The 26143-nt window shown below is 40.7% G+C and overlaps 1 protein-coding gene and 1 long non-coding RNA gene across 2 annotated transcripts; one reads left to right on the plus strand and one right to left on the minus strand.

Annotated features, from left to right (window-relative positions):
* Positions 1-1687: 1687 nt before the first annotated feature.
* LOC127530481 (uncharacterized) lies at positions 1688-4996 on the minus strand. Its single transcript, XR_007937055.1, has 2 exons — positions 4541-4996; positions 1688-3820 (listed from the first exon to the last, which is right to left on the minus strand). It is a non-coding gene; the product is annotated as an uncharacterized LOC127530481 (long non-coding RNA).
* A 612-nt stretch (positions 4997-5608) lies between these two features.
* phldb2a (pleckstrin homology-like domain, family B, member 2a) lies at positions 5609-25928 on the plus strand. The gene is made up of 17 exons (XM_022190531.2): positions 5609-5814; positions 7698-7822; positions 9732-10699; positions 10785-11117; positions 14346-14480; positions 14749-14886; positions 15866-16012; positions 17467-17577; positions 17652-17741; positions 17864-18001; positions 18899-18998; positions 21898-22096; positions 22967-23057; positions 23138-23284; positions 23367-23586; positions 23711-23796; positions 24010-25928. Exons 2-17 carry the CDS (start codon positions 7768-7770, stop codon positions 24148-24150), a joined length of 3099 nt encoding a protein of 1032 aa, XP_022046223.1. The 5' UTR covers positions 5609-5814; positions 7698-7767; the 3' UTR covers positions 24151-25928.
* Positions 25929-26143: the final 215 nt, after the last annotated feature.

The raw sequence follows: 26143 nt of genomic DNA on the forward strand, positions 1-26143 counted from the left end.
GCATACACATGCAACAGTTTGAAGAGAATGTCGGTGTGGTTGCTTTTAAATTGTACCTTTTTTTAACAGGAAGAGGTGAAACATTCCAACGCTCTGTGACAGTTAAATTTTTGTGTTGGCAATAAATTTAAAGTTTTCAAATGAGACTCCTGAGATTTGTATGTGTCACTTTGCTTTCTTGAAATTGTAAAGAACACTGGACAGACGTGTGTGTGTGTGTGTGTGTGTGTGTGTGTGTGTGTGTGTGTGTGTGTGTGTGTGTGTGTGTGTGTGTGTGTGTGTGTGTGTGTGTGCGTGTTTTAATGACAAAGACCCTAGCCCTGCTCTGTATCTGGAAGTAATCATCTGGTCTAGGCTGCCTGCACAGCCCCCTCCCTATGATGTAATTGGAGTTTTTTTGCATGATGTTGCAGGACGCTTTTCAGACAGTTTCAGGGGGATTTTCCCAAAAGCCACCTTTAATTCATTCTACTCTCAAACACGCAAGTTTATACATTATATTTACTCCTTAAATAGACCCCCCAGGAATCTGCAAAGAAAAAGCGTTGATTCCGCGGCTTGAAAGTTGATTTTGCGCGGGCATTACAAAACTCTAAAATAAAGCAATAACGAAGGAAGAATTCTCTTAAGAAAATTATTTGAAATACCTGTTAAAAAGATTGGGGGGAAGCTTTTATTTGTTCCGTGTTTCTTGTCCTAATTGAGCGCTGCACGTCTGAGTGTGTGCGCATCTATCCAGGACAGACCCAGCCAGGTGCGTTATCTGACTTTACAAGTAAGACACTTCACTTAAATGTTCTGCAATCATTTAGTTAATAAGTGTTGCAAGTTTTATGTTACGTGCTGTTGTTTGGACGGAGTTTCCACCGTTAATTGGTTACATGTGAGTGTGTGTCTCCATGAAAACTACATGTAAAATGTAATGTTCCGCGGACAGCTTTGAAATCTGCGGATTCCTGGAGGGACTAAACTTAAACCAAGATGTTAATGTGTGTTAAAGAGCTTTTCTCATATGATAGAAACAATGGTCAGATCAACAGGTTTGCTAAATGTCGCTGTGTGCCTCGGACTGTTGGGGTTTTTCACTCTCTGCCTGCACAGTTTGCTATTGAGGGGGAGTGAGGCTGGCTCTGTTTCAAACATAGCAATGAGGCCTCCTCCCGCCTCCACATACTGCTGAAACAACAATCTAAGTTTCAATTTTTTTTTCCTTTACAACTTGGAGCACTAATGTCAACTCTTGCTTTTTCTTCTACAGAAAACACACAGCGTGGGAGGGCTGCTCTGTGTGAAAACCTGGCAAAGTCACATTTTTGTGCGAACAAATTAACCAGACAGTGAGAAACTAGTGGCAGTAGATCTGGTTTGATTCGGGGAGTTTGAAAGTGAAACAGTCACACCACAAGTACAGGTTTGCAGAAACTCTGCTGGAATCTGATCCATTGACAACATGGTGCTGATCAGTCTGAGGTAAAAGGTCAGAATCAGATATAGAAAGTAGAAGTGAGTGAATACTGGGATTCCTCTTTGAAACATAAAGAACATGTTTGATACTGCTGACTTCATTAATTCCCTTTGTTGTTGTTTTTTGCTCCTTTACATCGTCAAATATCAGCAAACAAATGTCAGCACATGAGGAAAAATGACCTGCTTAAAAACAATGAAAACATGAGAACAGACGCTCCTCTTAGTTAATCGTCTCTAACAAAATCTTTCAGGGTGAACAGATTCTATTTTTATTTATTCCTACAGCTGCTGCAGGTAAAGTTCCAGAATGTGGAGGAATTTAGTCTCACAATCACAGACAATAAATATCATCTGAAAGTCGGGTTATTGTTGTTTATCAGCACAATACAAAAAGATTGTTACACATATTCCAGTTGAGACTCTAGAATATCATGATTTATGTAAATTTACCTCAATATGAATGTTCAGGTTAGGATTGTGCAGTGATATTTATTATGTAAGTTTAGCTGATTAAAGTTTGACTCTGCACTACAATATTATTTAAATTTACATCATTATATTTAAGGTCAGACTATACAGTATTGAGATTAAGAAATCAAATATTCTAGAAAATGTAAATACACTGAACTAATATATTTAAGTGTGACTACAATATTATTTGACACAAATCTGTCTAAATCAAATTTGAGTCATTTTTACTCCAAACATTGACTGGACTGATTTAAATATTAAAATCACTCCTTTCTAATTATCTGCTGCATGTTCAAACCTGAGGCCTGAAATAGAAACACACAAGTATCTGTTTGAAGGAACTTCTGCAGAGTCCTGGTTCCAGATCATGATGATAAAATTATAGACAAACTTTAACAAAAGCTGTCAGAGTTTACAGGTTTTTACGTTAGATTTCTTCCATAATTCAATGAGTTAACAGCAAAAATCAAGTGTTCCTTTGGTGAACTTCATTTCCTCAAACATCCAGAATTGGAGCTCATATATTTGGCAGCTGTAAAGTTTCTGCTCCTTCAAAGTTCACAACACAATGAATGAATTCCTGAAACACTCTCAATGTTGGAGAGCGTTTGTGATGCTGAAGCAGTGACCAGTTTTTCTGTTTCTTCTCTGGAGATGCACAATGAGGGACGTCTGCAGCCACTGAGAAAGAGTCTCACCACATCCTGACATGAGGAAAAGACTTTATTGAAGACTACAATGAGAAAAACTATCAGACAGCGGACGGCAGCATTCAAGGTGAACTCCTTTACACCAAGATTTTTTGGTCTAAATTGAAGGATTTTAGGTGGAACATTCCTTTGAACAAACTTATTAAGTTTATGTTCAAGAATGTTGGGTGGAATATACCATCAGACCAACCTCCAAGGTCTACAGTAATGCATTTTATGTGGAATATACCATTAAACTCACCTTGTCGGTTTACATTGGAGGATTTTAGGTGGAATTTTTTTCCAAACCATTTCTAGGTCTACATTTAAGGATGTTTAGGATGGTATATTCTTCCAAACCAATTTCTCAGGTCTACATTTCAGGTGGAATATTCCTCCATACATCCTATCTTTTTGCGCTTTTTGAACCACATAATAATTTATGTGTTTTTTTTGCCGACATGCTATACTATGAACTACAGGCCATACTATGTTATTCTTGAAAAGCATACTATACTTTGACATTTTCTGAACTACATCCTGTACTATGGCGTTATACACAGTGCTTTGATTACATGTTGATTAATAATCTAGATTTTTTTCTGTTTCGTTTTTTGACGGGATGACCACAGACCTGACCGTGAACACCGTTGACACCCACCTGAGGGAGACGCTGCCTAAAATCTCAAGGCTGCTTGGTCGTGGTCTTCCTGTTCCAGAACGCCTTCATCAACTACGTCTTCTTTTGAAGAGGCCCTCAGATGCTGCAATCTCTGACCTTAAGGAGGAACTGCTACTTTCAGTCTGTAACCAGACGGTGGTTATTTTTAAGACCCAGCTCCTGGCAGCTGAGTGAAAATTTAACATCCATCTAAACGGAGTTCAATCTGAGCTGTCGGTCAGTATTTCAAACATCAAGTCCGACCCGGGTGCCCTAAAGCATGCTGTGGGTGAAACAGAAATTTCACTCTCCACATCACCAAAGACATCGTCACACTCCAAAGCAGAGCACCTGTCTGCTGAACAGAGAATAATAAACTGCTGAAACAGTTGCTCTGTCCTTCTGTAAGTGAAAGCTAAACAGGAAGTGGTTCACTGAGGATGTCCTCCATTCATTCTCCTTCTTCACAACCAGATGAGGTTTTCCTTCTGTTGGCTTCACTCAGAAGATCCTTACAGTGAACATGAGACACCTGAGATGAACACAGATGTCACAGTATCAGCATCAACAGCAGAGGTTCATTTTAAAGTGACCCTGGAAAGATTTCTTCTGTCATATATATTTTCCAACCACTGGAAGACAGAAAGGCTTGTAATCATTTTAGCTTCAGGGGAGAGGATTCTTCAGCTTATCTATGATGTAATTTAAATGTAATTACAGTAGTGTTCATCATTACTTTGGACATATTCTGGGAGTTTATATTTCCAATCTACATTGCAGGAATACATATTACAACACGTGAATCAGTCATTAAACAATGTTGACTATTAGAGAGTAGATTTACTGTTTTCTCTAGTTTAACTTCAGAGACTCAGCAGATATTCAGGACTACTGACAACAGAGAACCTTAACCTTACTGTTTTAATCACATTCAGGTTTTCTAAACGTTACATGAATGTGAACCAGCGTCTCCCCTGACAGTTTTATTAACTAAATGCACCACATTACAGTGACACAACACACTTCAGCTGTTTACATGAAACTCAACGCAAACATCGTTAGCTTAATGCTACATTAGCTTTAATCAGGCTACGATTCAGCTAATATTTACTGGATGCTACCTCTCTTCTCTGGTCAACACACAGAAATGAACTCCACCAACATCTGGAGTGCATGGCACACATTTTATCTGACACTAAAGCTGCATATAAAGTGCATTAAAAGCGGCACAGATAAGAAAATAAACACTTACTGAACTATCAGAGTCCTTTCAGTGTCTGCTGGTAGAATCAGCCGCAGAAAGAAAACTGGTTAACGCAAGCCAACAGGCAGGAAAACTGTCTGTGGATAAGGTTCTGCTGCTCCACCGATAAATAATCCAACAGTTATTATATCAGAATTAAGCCAAACAAGGAGAGCAGAGTCTGCCTCCTCCATAGGACCTATCAATTATTCCAGACAAGACTGTCAATCAAGTAGCCCCGCCCCCTGGCTTTGCAAATCTTTAAGGCTTTATAGAAAATTCAGTGTTGATTTATTTTAAGATCGGCCACCTGATCTCTCATTTTGACTGTGAAAACTAACAGAGAAAAAAATTATATACAGTCTATGCATCGTACTCTGTTTGGCTCCACGCTTGCTGATGGCCACTTCCGGTCTCAGGAAATGAAAAATCGGACTTTTTTGCATTTCTGCCTCTTACTGATTTTATTTTTTTGTTATTCTAAATAACAAGCATAAAATTGTGATATTTAATCAAAATTGACAGTTCAATTGCCATTTTTAAAATTTAATCAGACTCTAAAAAACAAAAAAATCAAATAAAAATGTTTTTCTTGGCATAACAGTGAAGCCATAATTGATTCAGCTGCAACCAACAGTCATCCAAGAAAAAAAATCATTAAGTTTTGAGCTGACCTGCTTGCTGAGTTTACACAGTACAGAATCAAGCAATGAAACAAATAACAAATATAAGTAGTAAAATATCAATAGCATGTAAAATTCCCAAAACACTAACTGGGAGTGGGAAGGTTAAGTTGTTTCCATGCCTAGATGTAGCTGCTGAAGTCAATGTGAAGTAATCCTTTTCATTCATTTTTGTTTGTTTTTGTTTTTCTGTACTTAAATTTGACTTTTGCAATTGGCAACACTCTTGCTCAACCTTAAGCAGGAAGCATTGTGATGAATAACACACGAGAAACTGCCTTGTTTGTTTGTTTTGTCACGTTGTCAATAAAAAGAGAGAGAAAATGCACATATCAGCAGTTCACTATCTAACCAGAGAGGGGCAGCAGCTCTGTCTGATGCAGGGACCGTCTTGTCTGTCTGTCTGTCCTGGGGAGGGGAGGCGAGGCTGAGCAGAGAGTTGAGGGTGGGAGGGGAGCAGAGGGTCTCCTGTCTGCTCCTTTGTCATGGGAAGACTTTACTCTGCTGCTTCATACAGACCCAGAGGAGGAACCGCAGCTCCAACAGCAGCAGACGCGCAACAGACAACTTCTAACTATGTAACTGGGACAGAAAACCAAGGTCAGTCGCTTTTCTTTTCACCAAAAACTCCACTGATCGGCTCCTGAATCGGCTTTTCGGTACGCACAGTGATGCGCCCTTCACTGTTGTTTTTTACTGGTTGCATCGCTGTTGCCAAATGTGGAGCGTTCAGTGTGCGTAAAATGACAAAAATGCCCCAAAAAACACATGCAGTGAATGATGCTGCTCGAAACTTGTTATACAAGAAGAAGTTTGAGCTGTTATGTGACTCTGTTAAAAAGCACACATAATGTTTATATCTACTGATTTGATATTGCAAGAAAATGACGCAACTATTTACCCAAAGTGGAAAAAAAGAACAGGGGTTATCAGGAAAACTGTCCAAGCTATAGATCACATCCCTGTTTCTTTGTGTACTGTGCGAATGAATACACTGTAAAACCGAGTTTGTTGTCATTTTTCAAGCAATGAAAGCCACTTACTAATATCTTTAATTTAAGTTTTTGCTGGATTGTTTGTCAGACAACATATGACAATTGAAGATGTCACCAGGTTTACGAAATTGGAACACTTTTTTTTCTTCCACAGACCGAATGATGAATCAAAGTATGATTGAATTTAAATTACTCACCTTTGACAAACATCTGTTTTGTCTTTGGGTGGAAGTCAGAATTGTGTTTGTCTGCCCAGTGGCGCGCAAGGCTTTTGCAACGCGAAAGTATTTCTCCTCACAGTGTTACCACACATTAGATGAAAGCCAGCTTATCAGCGGTCATTCCTCAAACTGTTTACATCTCCTTGTGTGTTTATGATCCACACCACCCTGCTGGCTTGTAGTCTTGGTGATGGAGTAAAGAAACCTCCTGCTCTTGAGACGAGGCTGGGGTTTTTTCCCCTCTTTTTTTTCTTTTTTAGGAGGTCTGGAGAATGAACTCATGCTGATTGATTGTGTGACTGTGTAAAAGGATACCCTGCTTCCTGTAGGCCCTCGCTCCAGACAGCAGGACCAGAAAATCTTGGATCAGCCATCTCTGTCTTCCTCTGTGGTGTGTGTGTGCTGTCTGTGGATTCAGGAAACACTAACGTCTGACTTTTAAAATCCCTCTCTCGAATCACTGGAACCAATAATATCCTCACTCGGTGTAATCTCTGTGAGTTATGAATTGAAGTGGAGAACTGGGAACTCAAAATGGATGTATTTATTTCTTTAGGCCTTCATTTTTTTTTCTTCGAGGAGAGAGTGAGCATTTCCTTTTGTGCTATGGGCCGTTTAAGATTTCCTATTGAACAACTAAGGACTGGAGACTGTCAGTACTATTGTTTCATAATCATGTAATCTACTGATTTATGACTCGATTAAAGATCTATTCAATAAAATGTCACAAATTATAATTGTAAGAGCCAGAAAAAGTGTTTTTATTGAATAAATCAATTCTCAGTTCCTCACGAGGTCCCAATCAAGATGTACCCGCCTAAACTTATAACTCTGGCTGCTGCCTCAGAGACTGAGGCTAAAGCATCGATTGAAGCACAAAGTGCTGCTTTTCAGACTTGGTTTTTATTGGTGACACTGGGCCAGACATTAAAACTTTCCTCTGGATCTGTTTTAATACTTAGTCTTGGGGAAAGTTTTTTTCTTCCTCTTTAAATATGCACATCTGAAATATCTCCTTGAATTGAGGCATTGTTGTATCGAGTTTTGTTGGATGCTCTGACGAACTGCAATATAACTCCTTTTTTTCTGGCTATTGAAGGTTGTTTCAGGAGTTAATAGTGTAGCGTGTGAGGAAAGAAAGTTAAAATGGTTGTGATTCCAACAGACAGGATTAGAATAAATCAATTTATTGTGCTGTTATTTTACAGTCTTTTATTGTTTGAGAGCGTCATATTAATCCTCTAATTCCCTTTCTTCTTCTTCTCAGTTAAGACAGTGCAGAGGGCCCAGCTGAATCCTCCATCCTCAGACCAAATCAGAGAAAAGAGGTCACTGTGATGAACAGCATGCTTCCTCAGCGGAGTGCTGTGGCCACTCTGGGGTACGGTTCAGGTAAGACATCATTTGTTTTTGTATTTTATTTGGATGAACTTCTAAAGCTGATGACTTCAAGTGGCAGAATATTTAGTGTTCTATAGTGTAGTTCACATCCAATACTTGATTTACTATTTAATCATTTCTGTTTACTGCCTGTAACGAAATAACAGAGTCAGCTGAATGACAATAAACATGGATGACATCATGCAAGTCTGGATTGAGTAAGTGCATCATGACAGGGATTTATTGAGTTACCTGGGTAGCCTTATTTAATCCTTTAAGCTTCAGTGTACCGCCGGCGGTACACCTACTAATTTGCATAGGAATTTCAAGAATGTCCGACGGGTGCAAACGCGATTATACAAACACTATACACCGATGGAAAGCTTAGATTCTCATGAATCCGCCGGTATAAACCACTTTCAGATGCGATTACCACAGCGGGTGAGAAAAACACATTTGTCCGACAAAAACAAATATTCATCCATCCGTTCTCTATACACGGCTTCAAAGCACACAGCGCGACTCACATTTCCGGGTTTATTATTACACACAAAAAAAAAGATTCCACAAAAAACGGCCATAATCCAACCTTTTACATCAGATGACACAAGCCAGTAAACTATTTTGTCCAAAACATGTCCTGAAGTCGGTATAAAATCCCCGAATCGGTCGTTTTCAAGGAAATGCACCTCCCGATGCGCGTCCAATATTCCCCGTATTTTTCGTAATTTTTTTTATTTAAAAATAGAATATTAGCGATTTTTTGTACTGAAAATGGCTGGAATTGACTGAAGCTTAAAGGGTTAACCCAGCAGCAACCTCTAAGGCTGAGAAATGAAGCACAGAGGTGCAGTTCCCTAAATGGCCAGTTGAGGCTGGCTCCAAGAGTGAGTCAATCCCTCTAGACTCCAGTGTTAAAATATCTAACTTTACAGCAGAAATAAACTTGTCTGCAGCCTGGTCCAGTAACAGTTTTGGTCTCTGAAGTTAGTTTTCCTCTTTATGACAGCTATACCGATTGGGATTTTCATATAACTCACCTGTTTGGATTTTATCTAGACTAAAACTTATGCATAATTAAGACACTTTGGGTGTCAGTTGGGTGTCTTTACAGGACAGTCCTGATTCAGTCAGGTGGAGTCGGGCATGATGGCAAAACCTGGAGCCACCACACTGAGCTTCAAGACAGCTTTTCAGGAAACCTCTAGGAGATGTCACAGAGGGTTGATCTATCTTTATGCACAGTCAGTGACTAAACCTGGAGCTGCTCTGAAGCTCATCAGTCCATATTATATAGCTGAAGGGCTTAAATCCAGTAAACTGCCTCTTGGTACAGACTGACTAATATATTTTAAGTACTGATTATATAGGGAGTTGTTTACTAGCTTTTGTTATTCCTTTGGGATCTTCAACAAGAGGGCCCCAAATTTAAATGAGGCAACAAGCTTCATTAGTCATCAGAATAGTTTTGAAGGCCCACAATTTGTTTATAAAACCCACATTTTTGAAGGAGTTGTGGACATTCTTTCAAATCAAATGAGCTGTTCTTAACTGTATATTCAGTGTCCAGCTACCGTGACTCAGGCCATCGTCACACTGCTGCTTAGATACTTGGGTTGCCTCAGGACTTTTCTTGCTGTAAAGACTGTGATGTATTCTGGCTTGTCTTGGTTCACCAACATTCTTCCATTTTTAGAAGAAACTTAGCCCCTGATTGAGCCAGTGTTTGTATTGGGCTCAGAACTGTATGAGTGTACATTCTTCCCTGGTTTTCCCCCTCTCATTCAGCACATCTGTGATAGCACTTCTTTCAGCTGGGCTGCTGCTTGCTATATTAAAGTAGTTAGAATATATCTGACTGTTTAATGTAATCCAAAAGGAGATGGGATTTTATGCTCTGTCAACTTTTTTCTCTCCACAGACTGTGTGAAGATCGAGCACAGCAACAGCGGCTCAGTTGGTGGGACGTTGTTAAGAGGCTCTCGCTCTAAAGCAGAGCTGCAGGAGCTGATGGAGACTCTGCAACGCAGGAAGAGTGCTCTTGAAGCCAGCCTGAGGGCGGCCGAATGCAGCCGCAAGTACCTCAGCGTGCCTTCACCTGTAGGATCTCAGTCTACCAGGCCGCTGTCTATCCTCAGCAATACGGAACGTCCTCCATCTGCCTCCAGAAACTTCTCCTACATGACCAGCAGCAGCGTCCCTCCTTCACCTCGTCAGGGTGAACGCCAGCTGAGTCCCAACGGCTTCCTCCGTCACTCCCACTCTCGCCACCAGTCACAAGACAGCCTTCTTCTCTCTAATGCAGCAGATGGAAGCTCTCACCTCACCTCCTATGGAGAGCATCTACCTCGTTCTCCCAGGGTTAAAAGTGGAGCAGCCAGTATGCCGTCCAGCCCTCGAATGGGCCGCCGGCTCTACTCTCAGGGCAAAGCTGGAGGAGACTCCCGCCAGAGGAAGTACTCCACCGGCTCACTCACCAGCCTGGGGTTGCACAGTCGCTCTCTGCCTCGGCTTCACAACGCAGCAGATCCTCCTGCTCTGTCGCTGCCATCTCACCACTCAGTGGGCTCCCACAGAGGAGGGGTCTCAGCAGGGCAGCGACGCAGCCTCTCTTCTCTGGAGCAGCCACCAGATGTGACGGTACCAGCCAGCATGCCCAGCACACCCAGGAGAGCCAGCCTGGCCTCTCTGAGCTCTCTGGGTATAGACATCGACGGGACGGGTTTAGATCTGGGCTTTGGAGAGAGGAGGTTGTCCTTTGGGAAGAGTGGGTTAAGTCCAGGACAGAGGGTGGGCAGCATCAGCTCTCTGAATGGCAAAGAGGAGCTGAGAGACTATCACCAGCACCAGAGAGATGAGCGACTCAGGGAGCAGAAAGTGCAGAGACTGGTGAGTTTTTTACTTTGTTCATCCCAATTTGCCCATTTTGATGTCACAAAACAACTAAAATATTGTTAAATAATCTTGTCTGCAGGAATGCCAGCGTCTGGAGACCATCTTAAGCCTGTGCACTGAGTTGGGGCAGGTGGCAAGAGAGCCAGCGGGCTCAGCTGTTTCTGACCTGCAGAAGATCAATAAGGAGTTGGAGAAGCTGCAGGTGTCGGACGATGAGTCGGTTTTCTCTGACTCTCCCAGCAGTACGGCTCCAGAGAGCTGCTTCGGGGCCAAAGCCAGAGACTTCCAGCTCCCTGAGGAGCAGCAGGCTGGCCAGCGTCAGCAGAGCAGCTACAGAGATGTCAGGTCCCACTCGCCTGCTATCAGCCTGAACAGCAGCGCAGCTTCACCCTCGACACACCACAGAGCCAAAGTAAGTCTCGTCAGACTCATACTCCAAGACAAACACGAGATCAGAAGGATGAGATCAGATTATAAGGACTAGAAAATACATCTCCACCAGTTATGTCAAATAAAAAGAAAAAAAATCACTTAATAGAAAGAATTTGTTATGAAAACTTTGGATAAATGAATATAAATGATTAATAAGGACAAACCTACAATCTTTTTTGCATTTTTCTTTATAATTTTAGTTAACGTTGCCAACTCGCATGCTCTGGTCTGAGACACCTGCTGTCATGCTCTGTCTCACGCTCTCCCGCTGCCCAAACAAATCTCATGCTAAATAAGGGAATAGTTGAAGCCCCTCCTTAGGGTTACGCAGTCTCTCTTTGGACACAGTACTAAGTCTGAACATTTGGCATTTTCCACATTTCAGCACCAACACTGTCCATAAACATCACAGAGGGCAGAAAAGACGCAGCATACATGCATTTAGAAGATTGGCACGAACACACAGACCTTTCTAAAAATCAGAAAAGACCTTCCATGTGTGTGGCCTCATTTACTTTGCTGGTAAATGTGATATTTACAAGCTTAAATGTCTGTAAAAATGCAGCCTCAGAAAAGCCTGTAACCATTTGGATTAATACAACTCAACTGTAATGAATGTAACTGAAGATTTGACAAAACATAAACAGGACCCGAAGTTAAGTTTGTAGCTTCCAGCTGTTTGCAGCAGTTTTTCCTCTGATTTTATTATTTAGAGAGTTGCACACATTTATAAACATGACAGCAGTAACTTTATTATTTAACCATAATTTTTCACCACAGACAGGTGAAATGTTACACAAGATCATTATTATTGTTTCATGGCGGTCAATCTCAGGTTGAGATCAGAGCTTAATCACAGATTTATTTTTTTTTTGCTGTTACTTAAAGTGTGAACTGTTTACTAAAGTTAAACATACTTTTCTGTCAAATCAAGTGTTTTATATGAAACATTTTCAGTTATAAGTGCCATTATTGCACATATGGCTAATTCCCATAGCTTTATACTAGAACGTTTCTCTAATCCTTAAAGTAACTGCAACAGGTAGTAAAAATAAAAACACATTTCCTGTAGCCATAAGTTGCTATTGTTACATAAATTGTCATTACTTAGCAGATTTTCCCATTTAGGAAATAATAAAGTATAATAAAAAGATGTAGTCAGCCACACAGTGGGTGCACTGTTAAATTGCCAGGCTTAATGGGTGAACTTTTATCCTATACACACTACCTACGTCAACAGTTTTTTGCTAACAATCAGACAATTGAATATGTTGCTTTTAGTCCTTATTTACTTTCTGAGATTTATGTATTTATACAGTGAGACATTTGGGACACAGGTAGTGCAACAGTGAGCCAGCATGCACAGTACCAGGACCCTGACACTGGTGATGTGTTTTTCCAGCCTGTAGTAAAGACGAATGGGACCCACCCCTTCTGTGGAAGTTAATCTGACTGCCGATAGCTTGTTTATCCTGTTTGTTTACCTATTGTATAATCACAGTCATTTGTTTTCCTAATTTGAGTCCATTTGCATTTCTTGTTCCACATTTCCACAGAACTTCATTGAAAATCAGCTGCAGGTTATTACATTTTTGAGATTCCAAGTGTCAGAATTTGAACTATGAGAGAGAAAAAATGTCTAAATTATGTCAAACTGTCCACAACTTTTCCTGTTTTTGTATTGGTACAACCATTTCCTCCCCGCTCCTAAAGTTTAAGGAACTCTTTTCAGTGTTTAATGGGTTAATGTGGTCTGAAAAAACACTATTTTCATGATGAATTCTGCCTTATGTTTGGTCCAGGCTGGATTTATATAGAAGAAAAGTGGAAACACATGTAGCATGAAGCTCCTCATATAGTGTTTGTCCTCCACAGCATTGTTCTGCACCGAAACCTTCACAAACTTTGAGGTAGATTCCTCGTCAGAATTGCGTCTTTGGTCAGAAATACTGTAAGTGTGTGCAGTTAGCAGTTTGTGTGTTTCCTGTTTATGTGGGTTGCTCAGACACATAAACAGGGTAATCACAGTTGCACAAGACCCTCTGATGGCTTTGATGTTTCTACGATTTGGCCTCGTCTTTTCTCTCTTCACCTTTTTTAGGTGCGTTGCAGTGCAAAGCCTCTCGGCACATCCTGAGAAATGAATGAACATTTACAAATAGCAAATACACCAAACACATCAGTGACTGTAGCTCCCAGATGCGCCACCTCCTCCAGGCCGTCTTTGTTCCACTCTAGAGCAGTCACAACCAAACGTTGTCTGGTTTTAATGAAGAAGTCCTAGTTTTGTTTCAGCACTCAGCCATTCAAACTCTTTAAGGAGGGGGGAACAGGAAATGACTTTATCCCATGGAGAATTAGTGTGCGCATGTGTGCGCATGTGTGTGCATGCGCGCACAACTGTGTGCGGGTGTATAACTGGAAGAATGCTAGTGTATATGCATGGCAAAGACTTGCGTTTTTCCAGATGTTTTGAACTTTATACTCAGGCTTAATGGATGGAGGATACTGCAGGAATTAAATGTACTTAATCATGCCATCTCTAGCAAATCTAAAATTACACTCCGAAGTTGAGACATCATTTCTGCTGTGTGTTAATTGTGACAGAGGTTTATAGACTGCAAATAACCTCTCTTCCATCTCTTGCATACCTCTGAGCAGTGTTCAGGAACAAAGACTACTCACAACCCATCTGGGAAACTATAAATCCTAGAGCTGCCTCTGACCATAAAAAATCCAGTCTGGCTCCTCTAAGTAAGAATACCTGATATTACAGGATATCTTAAATGCACCCACACATGAGTATGAACGAATGTTTGCAGGATGCTGGTAATGGTGCAGTATGTGGGAGTGCTTTGGCGTGACTGGCAGCTGAGTGCACTGATAGAGATTTCCATTGCACTAAGTGGAAAAGAATCCTGTCCCCGTTGTCAGAGATCCAGCTTCAGATGAGCTAAAACAGCAGCTGCTGGTGTCATATTCAATAAAAAAAAAATGATTCTGTGGACTGGAAAATGATTTTAACAACATCATTTATTCAAGGAAAAATGGTTTTCTTATGTAATATGAGCTATCTGCAACTTTTGATTGTGGATTAAATCACCAGAAGACGCTCCGGCCAATAAACAGGGGGAATTTTGACTGTTTAGCTGTTTGTGTGTTTTCCTAAGGAGCCAAGCATTTATGTGCATTCCTGATGTCATTACAGGCCTTGGAGAGCGTGCAGCTGAAGCAAGAAGTAACGCAAATAGAGGAAGAAAGAATTCAAGTCCTGAACAACATCGAGGAGCTGGAGCAAAAGATCAAAGACCTGGACAACCAGATGGAGGAGTCTCTCCGAGAGGTAGACGGCAAAGAGCAGTTCAGGAACACAACCGAAACCTGAACAGCTCGTCAGCTCTTATCTAGAGCGATCACTTCTTGTAAACAGCCCAAGAACACTGTGCAGCAGTTTATCACGGCAGCTCATCGCAGTAAAAACTGATGAGCTGCCTAATGCACCGTGTCGTTGCTGAATGAGGCAACCACCTGAAGTCAGAAAAGCGGTGAATGCACTGAATAAAAATGAATCCTGAGGCCGGTTTTCTACTTTGCGCTGCTGTTTCCTGCAGATGGAGGTGGAGTGTGCCCTGCTGGAGGGAGAGCAGGAGTCTGAGATGGCTCAGCTGCAGAGAGAAAAGGAGCTTCTGGATGAACTCAAGGGAAAAATTCATAGTATTGAGAAGACGAGCAACACAGAGAAGCCACAGGTAATAATTCAAGCCATGACGTGTTGTTGAGGGTTCGGGTTTGCACAGAGATAGCAGCAATATGAGATGATGTCAGTCATTTTTCTAGTCTGTCCTTCATTATTAAGAATCCTGCAATGAGCGGTCAGAGGTGAGTAAAGGGGAATTCTGGTATCAGGCCTTGATGTAAAGCCACATCTCAAACAAGCTGACAGGGATCAGTTCAGTTCAACCACAACTTCCTAAGAAAGGGTTCGGTTACGCTTTAGCTCAGTTGTCTTTCAAAAAGCAAACAAACCACTTTCAGAGGAAATGCAAACCAGCGCCAAAGCCAGAGGAGTCATCATAAATACGATTCACAAAGCAGCTTGAAAGAAGCTTCGGGAAGAACTCTGCCAACAAAAAGAGCTAAAGCATAAACTCATAAACCTGTTAGCAGATGTTTTCTTCTGATAAGTCATCCGGCAGTTTGTTCTGTTTTCTCCAGAGTTTACTCATGTTGGCAGAGAACAGCAGGACACACAGTAAAATGTAGATCTCATTTTTCACCCTCAATGTCTGTTATTCTTTCCAATTTCTTCCTTTCTGTGCTGTTGTTATCCCTCTTGACCTTGTTCTCTCTCTCCTCCTGGATCTCTTCCCTCACTCACTGCCTCTCGTCCACAGCTTCTGTTACAGCTCTGGTGTCTCTTAAAGCCACATTTGAGAAGGGGCCCGAATAATTACCATGTGTGAAAAAATTGTTCGCAAATGTGACTCCAATTTGGTGGGAAACCAAATCTACTTGAAAACCTACCATCGCTTGGAAGGACGTGAAATTTAACACTACATTGCTCAAAATGCCCCATTTTTTATTTTTCTGTGAAGCAGATTGTCAGTGTGTGATGAAATCTTAAATGTTAATTACACAGTCTACCTAGAGTTCCTTTCTTGTTCCCTAAGCAGTTCAGTTTCGTTTCAGTTGTAATTTGGGTGTTTGTGTTTCTCTGCTGTTTCTCAGGAAGCTGGGGAGGAGTCAAAAAGTTCAGAGGATTTGGAGTTTCAGAAATTGGAGAGAAAAATTGAACAGGACGAGGAAAAAGAGAACCAGAGCCAAGAGCTGCTGCGAGAGATCGCAGAATGTCAGCGCCTCAGTGTCACACGGAAGGTACAGAGAAGGAATATAAATGTGCATGTGGCATGAAGTGCATGTGAAACGCCGCTAGTAGTGCATCGCATCACTAACATGTAGTTTTCGGCCAGAAGTACCTAAACTAAAAATACTACTGAGGGGATTTTAACATCTTAGCTGTAACAATATGAATTTACCAAGGTGTTCAGAAAGAAACCAAACCAAATTTTGCCTTAATAATAAAGTCAACTCCTCCAAGACAAAAGCAACTGAACCGAATATTAAAGGGTGATAGTGTATCATATAAATAAATATGCTACAGCAATAAAATATGTTGAGACTTAAAGCGTGCTTAGGACTAAGTGGATGACTGTTGATCTCCACCAAGGCCAACAGTCCTCTCTTCTATGATGTACACGTTTTCAACCAGATCCACATTAAAATGTAATGTATTGGTAGTGTTTTCATAACCCTGCTGACAGTTAAATAAACACAACCTCCTTTTCAATATACCGTAATAATACAATAACTTTATTTGTCCTTGAAGGAAAATTAAATCGTCAGGGGTCTCATCTGTTTACTTTACAATTATATAGTCTAATTACTGATGGTATGAAAGATTTTTTCTAAATCTTTCTGTCCTGGGATAGGCAGGGATAGGAGCCATCCACCACCGATGTCAGTGGTCATAACAATAAAATTAAACAGAAATAGTTTATGAAATACGTCAATAATCCAAGTTGTCTAAAAGCACTAAATTCTACAACCCCTTTAACAAAGTTTTTGTGGTGATCTTTTTATGTTTTCCTGTTTTTTTTTGTTTTTTATTTCAAATACTACATTTTGGTTTGTTGTCATTAATCTTACTGCAGGTTGTGCATGAAAATAAAGCTGCAAAATTGTGAGATTTGCAGCACAAAGCATGAACTAATTACAAGAAACAGCAAAGCCAGCTATGGTAAGCATGCAACACTGATCACATAACATATTAACTGATTTTTTAATCGTGTGTAAAACCACAGGAGGGAGACAGAAACAGGGATAGAATTAGTGCTGAATGATTACTGGATTTCAAATAAAAATTGCAGTTTTAAACATTGCACCGTCTTGTCAGTTGTTTTTTTTTTACAAATTCATGCCTTCCTCCTCATTTGATAGTATCTCATGTGGTACCGCCTCATCACGTTTTAAATCTTTTATACAGTGAATGTTGAACTAAAGCATGACTTGAATTATTTGGATCACAAATCAAATTGCAATGCCTATCAGAATAATCGTAATTACATATTTTCCCAGATAATTCAGCCCTAGTGAGGATAATAATGTAGCTATAGGAAAAACAAAACCGTATTTGTCCTTCTTCACTCTGCTGCTGCTTAAATGCATCAAATCTCCGCAGTACCTGCTTATTTCACTGAAATATTTGGCCTCACACTTCGCAAACGCTGACAGATATCGTGCGCTGATCCTGTGCTGTTTATTTCTCACAGGAAAGAATCATGACCCTGAAGAAACAGTCCTCACAGATCACTTTACAGGCTCAGCAAGAACGAGAGAACTTCCAGAGAGAGAAAAACAATTTGCTCCTCATGCTTCAGAAGGTAAGAACATCTTCTGCATGCTGATGTTGTAAATACTCAGTTTTATTTACTTAAAGAGTGTCTGGTGTCTGCAGGAGCGAGAGAAGCTGGTGTCTTTGGAGGGAAAGTATGCAGAGCTGTCTGAGGGGCAGAGCTTCACTAACAACCCCGGAGCCGTCAAAGAGGTAGTGAGGAGGCGGCGACTCTAACAGTGGAATAATAATTTATATTTCCACCAGCAGCAGGAGTTCCATTACATCTAATGAGTGCTGTTATTTTTATCCTTTGATTTCCGTGATTGATGCAGCACTTGCACTCTCTGAAGGAAAGGAGAAGAAGCAGCAAAGAAAACTCTTCCCACCCGAGTGACACTCTACCTCATAAGAGGAACCAGCAGCTCCTCACGTCTTACGGCAGATCTCTGGGACGCACGCTTCCTCCCAAGGTCAATAGTTTTCTTAACTCTTGTGTCATCCTGCGGGTCAAAATTGACATGGAAAAAAAAATATATATATATATATATATATATATATATATATATATATATATTCACAGTGAAACTTCTGATGTTCACATTTTCAACTTTTTGGGAAATCTTTGAACATTTTTTGGTGGGAAAAAAAGAAATGTTAAAAATGTTTCTTAAGAACATTCACAAAAAAATCAACCAAAATCCATCGAAATTTGCTGGATTTTGGTGGATTTTTTTGTGAATGTTCTTAAAGAAAATATTAGAAGTATTACCTATATATATGTAATAACTTTAGATATATCTAGGATTTTTAGGAAGATTTTTACTCATTTTTTTGAAAATATTTACAAGAATTTTCTTGCCAAATTTGGAAGTTTTTTTTCCAAATAAAACTTTTATGGGAAACTTTTAAGGAATTATTGGAATTTTCTTCCGGAACGTTTTGCAAATTTCCACAAATTTGGGGATCATTTTTTGCTGCATTTCTGGATTTTTTTCAGACAAGGAAACAATATTTTTTTGGTTGCCCATAAATGAAGACAACAGGAGGGTCAAAAATGAATCTGAACAAACATTAAAGATTGGACACAATTAGATCAAACTGGGTATTGCAATCTGCAATATATTTAAAGCACACTGTAACACCACTACTCGTTTCAAAATGACAGATTGTGGCCTGCATGAGAGGCGGTTTCACTGCCTTCATTATTTGTATTCAGCAGACTTATTGTCCCTCGAGAATGATCCACCCAAACAGGAATTCAGTTGCAACACCCATCCAGCTCATGAAGCAAATGACAGACGTTTGCAGTTGTGTGAAGGTTTTTCAGTTTGTCCTGAACAGCATGTGCATCCTCTTTCCCCTCTCAGGCTCACCTGCCGTTGTCTCAGAGCTCCAGCTGTGGCAGTGTCATCCCACAAGGCTTCAGCTTCTCCACTCGGGAGGTGAACAGCCGCCGCCTGCCCAAGAGTGAGTCAGAGGGCCACGCCGTCACATCTCATCTGCATCAGATCTGTTAGTGGTAGTGGTGTTGTGACCAGCGCTGAGCCTCAGGCTGTGTGACTGTATGAAGGCAGGAAATGCCGCGGTGATGTAAACATCTGTGGCACTCCACAGAGGAAACTACATTTAAACCAGATCTGATATCAAGGAGTAAAAATATAGCAGCAGTGATGTGCATGATAGGAATTTGGGGTTTTTAGCTTTATTACTCGTTTGCAGCAACCTCCAAGCACATGCAAAATATACAATCCTTAATTTGTATGAGATAGACCTGATGAGGATCAGGGGTGGGCAAACTTTTTGGCTCAGGGGCCACATTGACTTTTGAAATTTGACAGACGGGCCAGACCAGCATCAGATGCTTGGAGATTGTGCAAACTAATAGGAATTACATGTTAAAGACAATACTGACAAAGTAAAGAATACTCACAGTCAGTTTCAGTGGGAACAGTGCTGTTGGTCACCCTTTTCTGCCAGTGCATCAAAGTCTGGTGTCAGTCTGGTTGTGGCAATTCTCAGGATGGATCTGAGGTGTTCATCAGTTAACTGGGATCTGTGCTGTGCTTTGTGGATGTTCATCACGCTAAACGTCTGCTCACACACGTAGGTAGATCCAAACAACACCAGCATCCTCTGTGCCATCTTCCCAATGTTTGGAAACTTGGCTTCACTTAGTGAAGCGTAAAAGTCATTCAGTTTAAGGGAGCTGAACTTCTCCTTTAAGACTGAGTCACTTTCAAGATCGATCAGTTCCAACTGCAACTCCTGAGGTGCTGTTTCTGGGTCTTGTGACAAGGGACATGATACCAGCTGAAGTGTCTTGTCAATTTTTTCAAAATCAGAGAACCGACGGCAGAATTCTCCGTTGTAGGTCTTCTAGTGATTCCTTATATTTCATCACATGTCCACTGGCCTCTGTCAGCGTCACCAGTGTAGGGAAATGAGCGAAGGATTTTTTTTGACATTTGTCTTGAGAATAAAGTCAGTTTGGCTTTGAAGGCTGTCACATTTGTGTACATTTCGTGCACAAATTGATCTTTCCCTTGCAGCTTCACGTTCAGCTCATTCATGTGTGTCAGTATGTCCACGGCAAAAGCAAAATCACGACCAATCTCTGTGGCACAGCTCAGGAAAATCATCGGTTTTCCCATTAACTCCAAAAATGAGCTAATCTCTCCTTTGAGCTCCCACACTCGCTGACATACTTTCCCCAAACTTAACCAGCGGACATGAGAGCAGTAAAGCAAGTCCTGGTGATCAGCATCAGTTTCTTCTAGAAACTTCATGAACTGACGATGCTGAAGCCCTCTCAATGTATAAAGTTAACGAGTTTTACAACTGGCTTCACGACATGATCAAGATGCAAAACAGACTTGCAGAACGCTTCCTGGTGGATTATGCAGTGTAGGAAAATCACATCCAGCTCAGGCTTTTCCTCCTTCACCTTATCCTGGATTCTTCTCAGCAGCCCGAAGTTTCCTGTCGAGTTTGTCGATCCATCCATGGTGACATTGGCGAGTTTCCACCACGGCAGCTTCATCCTCTGGATGACCCCAGGCACCCTGTCCTACAGTCCTCTCCACGTGTTTCCCCTTCATGAATTCATGGTCAAAAATTCCTCTGTTGTCTCAAAATGTTCATTAATCCCTCTAATAAAAATTAAAAGCTGAGCAGTGTCTTTTATGTCATTACTTTCGTCCAGTGCCAATGAATATAGCTTGAAGGACTCCGCTTTTTCGTTCAGTCAGCTGGCTATGTCTTCGTCGATTACTTCAACACGGCCAGTAACTGTCCTGCTGATAAAGTAATGTTTTTCAATTTTTTTTGCTCTCTGGACACAGGAGACCTGCTGTCTCTACCATGCATTTTTTCAAAAACTCCCCTTTGGAGAAAGGCTTGCTAGCCTTTGCTATTTTGAATGCTAGCAAATAACTTGCCTTCGTGCTTGACTCTTGAATCGTAGTTTGCAGAAAAAACGTATTTTGCTGAGTGTGTAAACTGGCTGCCAGCCTCTGAGCCGTAGCTGTCTGTTCCTGCGCTGACTGGTTGCTAGCGTAGTTAGCATGCTTCGTGGAGCAGTACCGGCTGATATTGTATTCTTAAAAAACCGTAACGGTTTCATTGCAAATAAGACATACAGCCTTTGAACGGACTTCAGCGGAAAATATTTCGTATTCCACTCCTTCTGAAACACTCGACATTCACTGTCGACTTTTCTTTTCTTTGATCCACTCATTGTTCCAGCAGGGCTCAATGCAGCTGCAAAGTAGAAGAAGAGGAAATAAACCACCAAAGGTCACTTGTGTCTAGAGCGCCATCTAGTGGTGTCAACAGAAACGTCGGGTACTGCAGGGGAAGGACAAATTAATGTGGTCTTTACTGTAATTTCATCAGTTCTAATATTGACAAAATTGTTTTGCGGGCCTGATTGAAAAGCCCGGGGGCCGCAGTTTGTCCATACCTGGGATAGATATATTTTTGTGAGGATGTGATGATGTTGAATACTCTAGCATTTGCCTGGAACAATAATCCATTTTTGTGTGTGTGTGTGTTCGTCTATATTTATGGCTTTCCTGGCCAGCAAAACAGCACTTCATCCAATATAACTCCTATAATTGTATCATTTTGTAACCTACATTATTAAATCCACTCACCATTTCTATTATGTTAACTTAAATTATCTTTCTCTAGCCCGATGAATCACTATTACTTGTCTCCTTTGCTGCAAACAGATTTGCAAGATGATATCCTGCTTGGCCACCTAGCTAATGAATTGCAGCTCTGTCGTTGTGATTGTGTATGTTACGTCAGCTCATCGATGCTGAGGGTATTTCCAGTTTCTTATTGTAATCTTCTCCTCCATCAGCAGGCAACAGTCACACACACATGAATGAAGACAGGCAGAGGCGAAGTGATTTCTGCAGCAGGATGGTCTCTGAGCCCAACGTCTTCCTGGACTCATTCTCCTTCCCAGACAACAGCCAGACGTCGGACACCGTCAGCGTGGACAGTTCTGACAGTCTGGAGACCAGCTTCTCTGCCTGCTCTCCCGACAACATCTCCAGGTTTGAGAGAAACCACAATGATTGACAAATTAAAGTTCCCTTCAAAGTTTCGACCGGAGAATCAGATGCAGAGTAGTTGTACTTTTAGAAAATTAGTCTGATCCTCGAAACATTGAGCCACTCATCCTCCCGCACTTTTTACTCACTGCAGGCTCATTTATTTAGTGCAGTTTAAGTCCTGCACCTCAATTATAAACAGCACAACCACGACTAGAAGTAAGGAGGAATTGTAAAACTGTGTTTTGTGCGGTATAAAAAGTTATAATGCCATAAATCTTTTTTGAAGGTGGAATTTCTTTGATTATGTAAGTAACAAATGTTTGAAAAAACATGGAATCACATTGTACAACATTTTTTTCTGGTTCCCACAAGTGTTATCAGCACTAAAAAAATAGTAACTCTACATACTGTTGATTAATTTTTCAGACATGACTATTCACAGTTACAGGTCACTTTCCAGTTGCAACAAAAGGTGCAGAATTTTTTGATTTTTTTACAGAATCTGGTTATTGTAATTGGAATTTAAATAGAGCACATAGAACTAAGTGATTTTGCTAAATATCACAATTTTATGCTTTGATTTGGTGCTGTTTTCTAACAGAATAGTACGTCACTGATGAGTAGTTCAATGACCATCAGAAAGTTAAAGATTGAAGGATTCTTTCTCTTTTTACAGTTTCTGGCTCTACAGAAATGATATAATTTTGGTGATTTTAAATAAAAACATGCGTTTGGTTTTAGAGGGTTAAAGGGTCGAAGATGTTTTGGAGAAATGTTCTGAAGGTGAAACAAATATCATCTTCATCTCCTTCCTCATCAAAGAATAGTTGTTCTTGTGCTTTACCACTTGCTTTTTTCATTTTCCATCAGTGCCAGTACGTCTAACATGGCGAAGATTGAGGAGATGGAACGTTTGCTCCGGGAGGCCCAGGCTGAGAAGCAGAGACTCCTCGAGCATCGGGTAATGAAACAAACCGAACCAAAACTTTCACTGTAAATGCATGTGTGTGTTTGCCGATGGATGTAATGCATGTCTTGTAGGAGCGAGAGATGGAGGTGCGCCGGCAGGCTCTGGAGGATGAGAGAAGAAGAAGGGAGGAACTGGAGAAGCGACTGCAGGAAGAGACGAGCAGGAGGCAGAAACTTGTAGAGAGAGAAGTGAAGCTCAGGGAGAAACAGAGATCACAGGTATTCAGAAAAAATCATGCAGAGATGTTGAAATCTGAAGCTTTCTTCTCCATTTTCAACCAATCCAACTCTTTCTCTACAGTCCCGACTGCTGACTCGCTACCTCCCTGTAAGGAAAGACGACTTTGATCTTCACGGCCATATTGAGGCAGCTGGACACAACCCAGACGCCTGCTTCCATCTGGCCATCACCGATAAAACCTGTCGAGGATTCCTGGTCAAAATGGGAGGAAAGATCAAGACGTGGAAGAAACGCTGGTTTGTCTTCGACCAGAATCGCAGGACGCTCACATATTATGCAGGTGAGCAGCTTCAAGTGTGAGATGAAGTTCCTGCAGCGACGGCATCATGTTGAAGCTCAGCCAGGATACTTTGGATACTGAGAAGAAGCTTTGATCACATTTCTGTTTATGTTCTCCACCGCAGACAAACACGAGACCAAGATGAAAGGAGTCATTTACTTCCAAGCCATAGAGGAGGTGTACTATGACCATTTGAAGAATGCACACAAAGTAAGTCAGTTTATGTGCATGAGTGTGTTTGTGTGTCTGTGATTTGGAACATGTGGCATCATCTACACATCCCTTCATTTTTAGTAAATACTGACATCTGTTTGTCCTCTGCTTTTCTCCCTCTCACACATGCATCTTCTCATCTGTGTCCTTCTCAATTATGTTATTTCGCTTTTTTTTCATCCAAAAATTACATTCACTTCTGCACACAAGAGCCCCAACCCCTCGCTGACCTTCAGTGTGAAGACCCACGATCGGGTGTACTACATGGTGGCTCCGTCTCCTGAGGCCATGCGTATCTGGATGGATGTTATTGTAACGGGTGCTGAAGGACACATGCACTTCATGGTGTAACAGATCTGGGTCCACAGCACAAACTTTTCTAAAGACTCAAAGCAGCCTGCTCTAACAGCTAACACACATTGTGTGTAAAGCTGAGATGGATATTCATCAGGTCAACTCAAAATTAGCTTCTGTTTACACTTGTAGCCTGCTATACATGAGCATGACCACAAATCAAGCTCAGTGCACATTTTATAATGTAATCATGTGTAAAACAATCAAATGAGCCGATATACAGGTTCGTAATTAAGCTATTTACGTATTTTTTATACTGTTTTTGTACCATGAGTGACTTAAGCATTATTAAATCTCATACCAGATATTTTACAACTTCCTTCTACCTTGTACAAACTCTCTGCTTGACATAAACTCTGCCTGTTATGTTTGACTTTTGTACTATCAAAAGTTAATCAGGGAAGCTTCTAAATGATCAGAAACTCACTTCTAAACTGCGGTACATGAATATGCTCCTTCTCTACAGCAGTCATCTGTAGCCTTTTGTATATTTTCTTTCCCTTCTTCCATGTCCCTTCTCTCTACTTCCAGCTAAACTCCACATTTTCAGTCAGACTGAAATGTATTTTGAATGTCAGGCTGCATCACAACTTCCTTTTTTCAAGATAATCCTCTCCGTATTTGTGATTGCTAGAATGCGCACTTTTTATTTTTACTCAGATTTATTGCTTCTATGTTGTCACCAATGTTTAAATGAAATTAGTGTTACATTTTTCACTCAGTCATTGAGATCGCTGCTGCCAAACTGTTAGCATTAGCCGATCTTTGATCCTTCAAAACCTCATATGTCTCTATTTGCACCACTTTCATTCCAGTGAAATTCATTTTCCTTCACGTATGCAAATTTAATACATGAAGGAGAGATGCTTATAGGCACTTTTTTATGATTTATTATTAATTATTTGTAATTGTTGGTAAATATTCTGCTCATAGAAAATAATCCACATCACAAGGCCTCCCACAGTGCAGATAGCTCCCTCTGTCTGTAGTGGAGGCCGGACATGCTGATGCCGTGTTGTGCGGCGGTGATGCTGTAAGTTACTGCATCACCCTCATGTTTCTTCTCACACTAAAGTGTGTCGTTATGTTTTTCCACCAGCAGATGTCCTCAGTGCAGAGTCATTGCACTGGGATGACGTAATGCTCTGCCTGGTCTGCCCACACTTATTTATATAAATGAGCAGTTACTGAAAGCAAGAGCTTTACCAATATTTGCAATACTTAAATTAGTGCAATCATACTCACATGTGTATCACTTATGAGATTTGCTTTTTGGAAGCAAAAAAAAAAAGACCAAGTTTATAATCTTGAAATAATTTTTGTAACTTTGTTTTGAATGTGTATAATTGAACTGTATGTTCTTTGACTCTTTACAACAGTCTGACTGCCTTTGACAATGAAAGATCACTTCAGTACCCAGTGCCTAGCTGTTGGTTTAAAGACCGCAGGGCTCCGCTGTTTTGTCTGGTGCTGGTTGAGTGTTGGTTAACTCCTGCAGAGTGCAGCTCAGGCTGCAGAGCTGACAGTGTTACAGATGAGTTGTTGCTTCTGTGAGGAGAAGTATTAGTCAGGTGAACATCTCGTCCTCAAGCTGTTGCACTGTGTGACGCATAAAAGCCTTGAAACCAAACAAATGACTGCATTTCTATATATTTTGAATACATTTACTGTTTTATATTTTGTATATAAACATATTGTGATTCTAGCTGACACTATGGTACAGGTTTTTATACTCAACATGTGTCATGAATAAATAATTCTGATAACGAATCATATCTTTGACATGTTATGGTTGCTTATTTTGTCTGTTGAATGTTATGGCTGTAAAAGCCTGATTAGGTCACACCAGAGGGGATAAGCGAACTCTGCCTTTGCTAAGGTTTTGCTTTTAAGTTGAACCACTGAATGGAAGCTTTATAAATCCCCTACATGGCAGAATTATGCATTGTCCTGTGGATTTTATGTAATATAGCAATATTTTCACTCTTGA

Source organism: Acanthochromis polyacanthus, chromosome 17 (assembly GCF_021347895.1).
Source record: "Acanthochromis polyacanthus isolate Apoly-LR-REF ecotype Palm Island chromosome 17, KAUST_Apoly_ChrSc, whole genome shotgun sequence".
NCBI classification, from domain to species: Eukaryota; Metazoa; Chordata; class Actinopteri; family Pomacentridae; genus Acanthochromis; species Acanthochromis polyacanthus.

Excerpts from the sequence above, each read along its gene's own strand:
- phldb2a (XM_022190531.2), top strand. The coding sequence starts at position 7,768 with ATGAACAGCATGCTTCCTCAGCGGAGTGCTGTGGCCACTCTGGGGTAC. Across the intron at positions 7,823-9,731 it reads CACTCTGGGGTACGGTTCAG|ACTGTGTGAAGATCGAGCAC; the intron begins GTAAGACATCAT and ends TTCTCTCCACAG. Across the intron at positions 23,285-23,366 it reads GGGAGAAACAGAGATCACAG|TCCCGACTGCTGACTCGCTA; the intron begins GTATTCAGAAAA and ends CTTTCTCTACAG.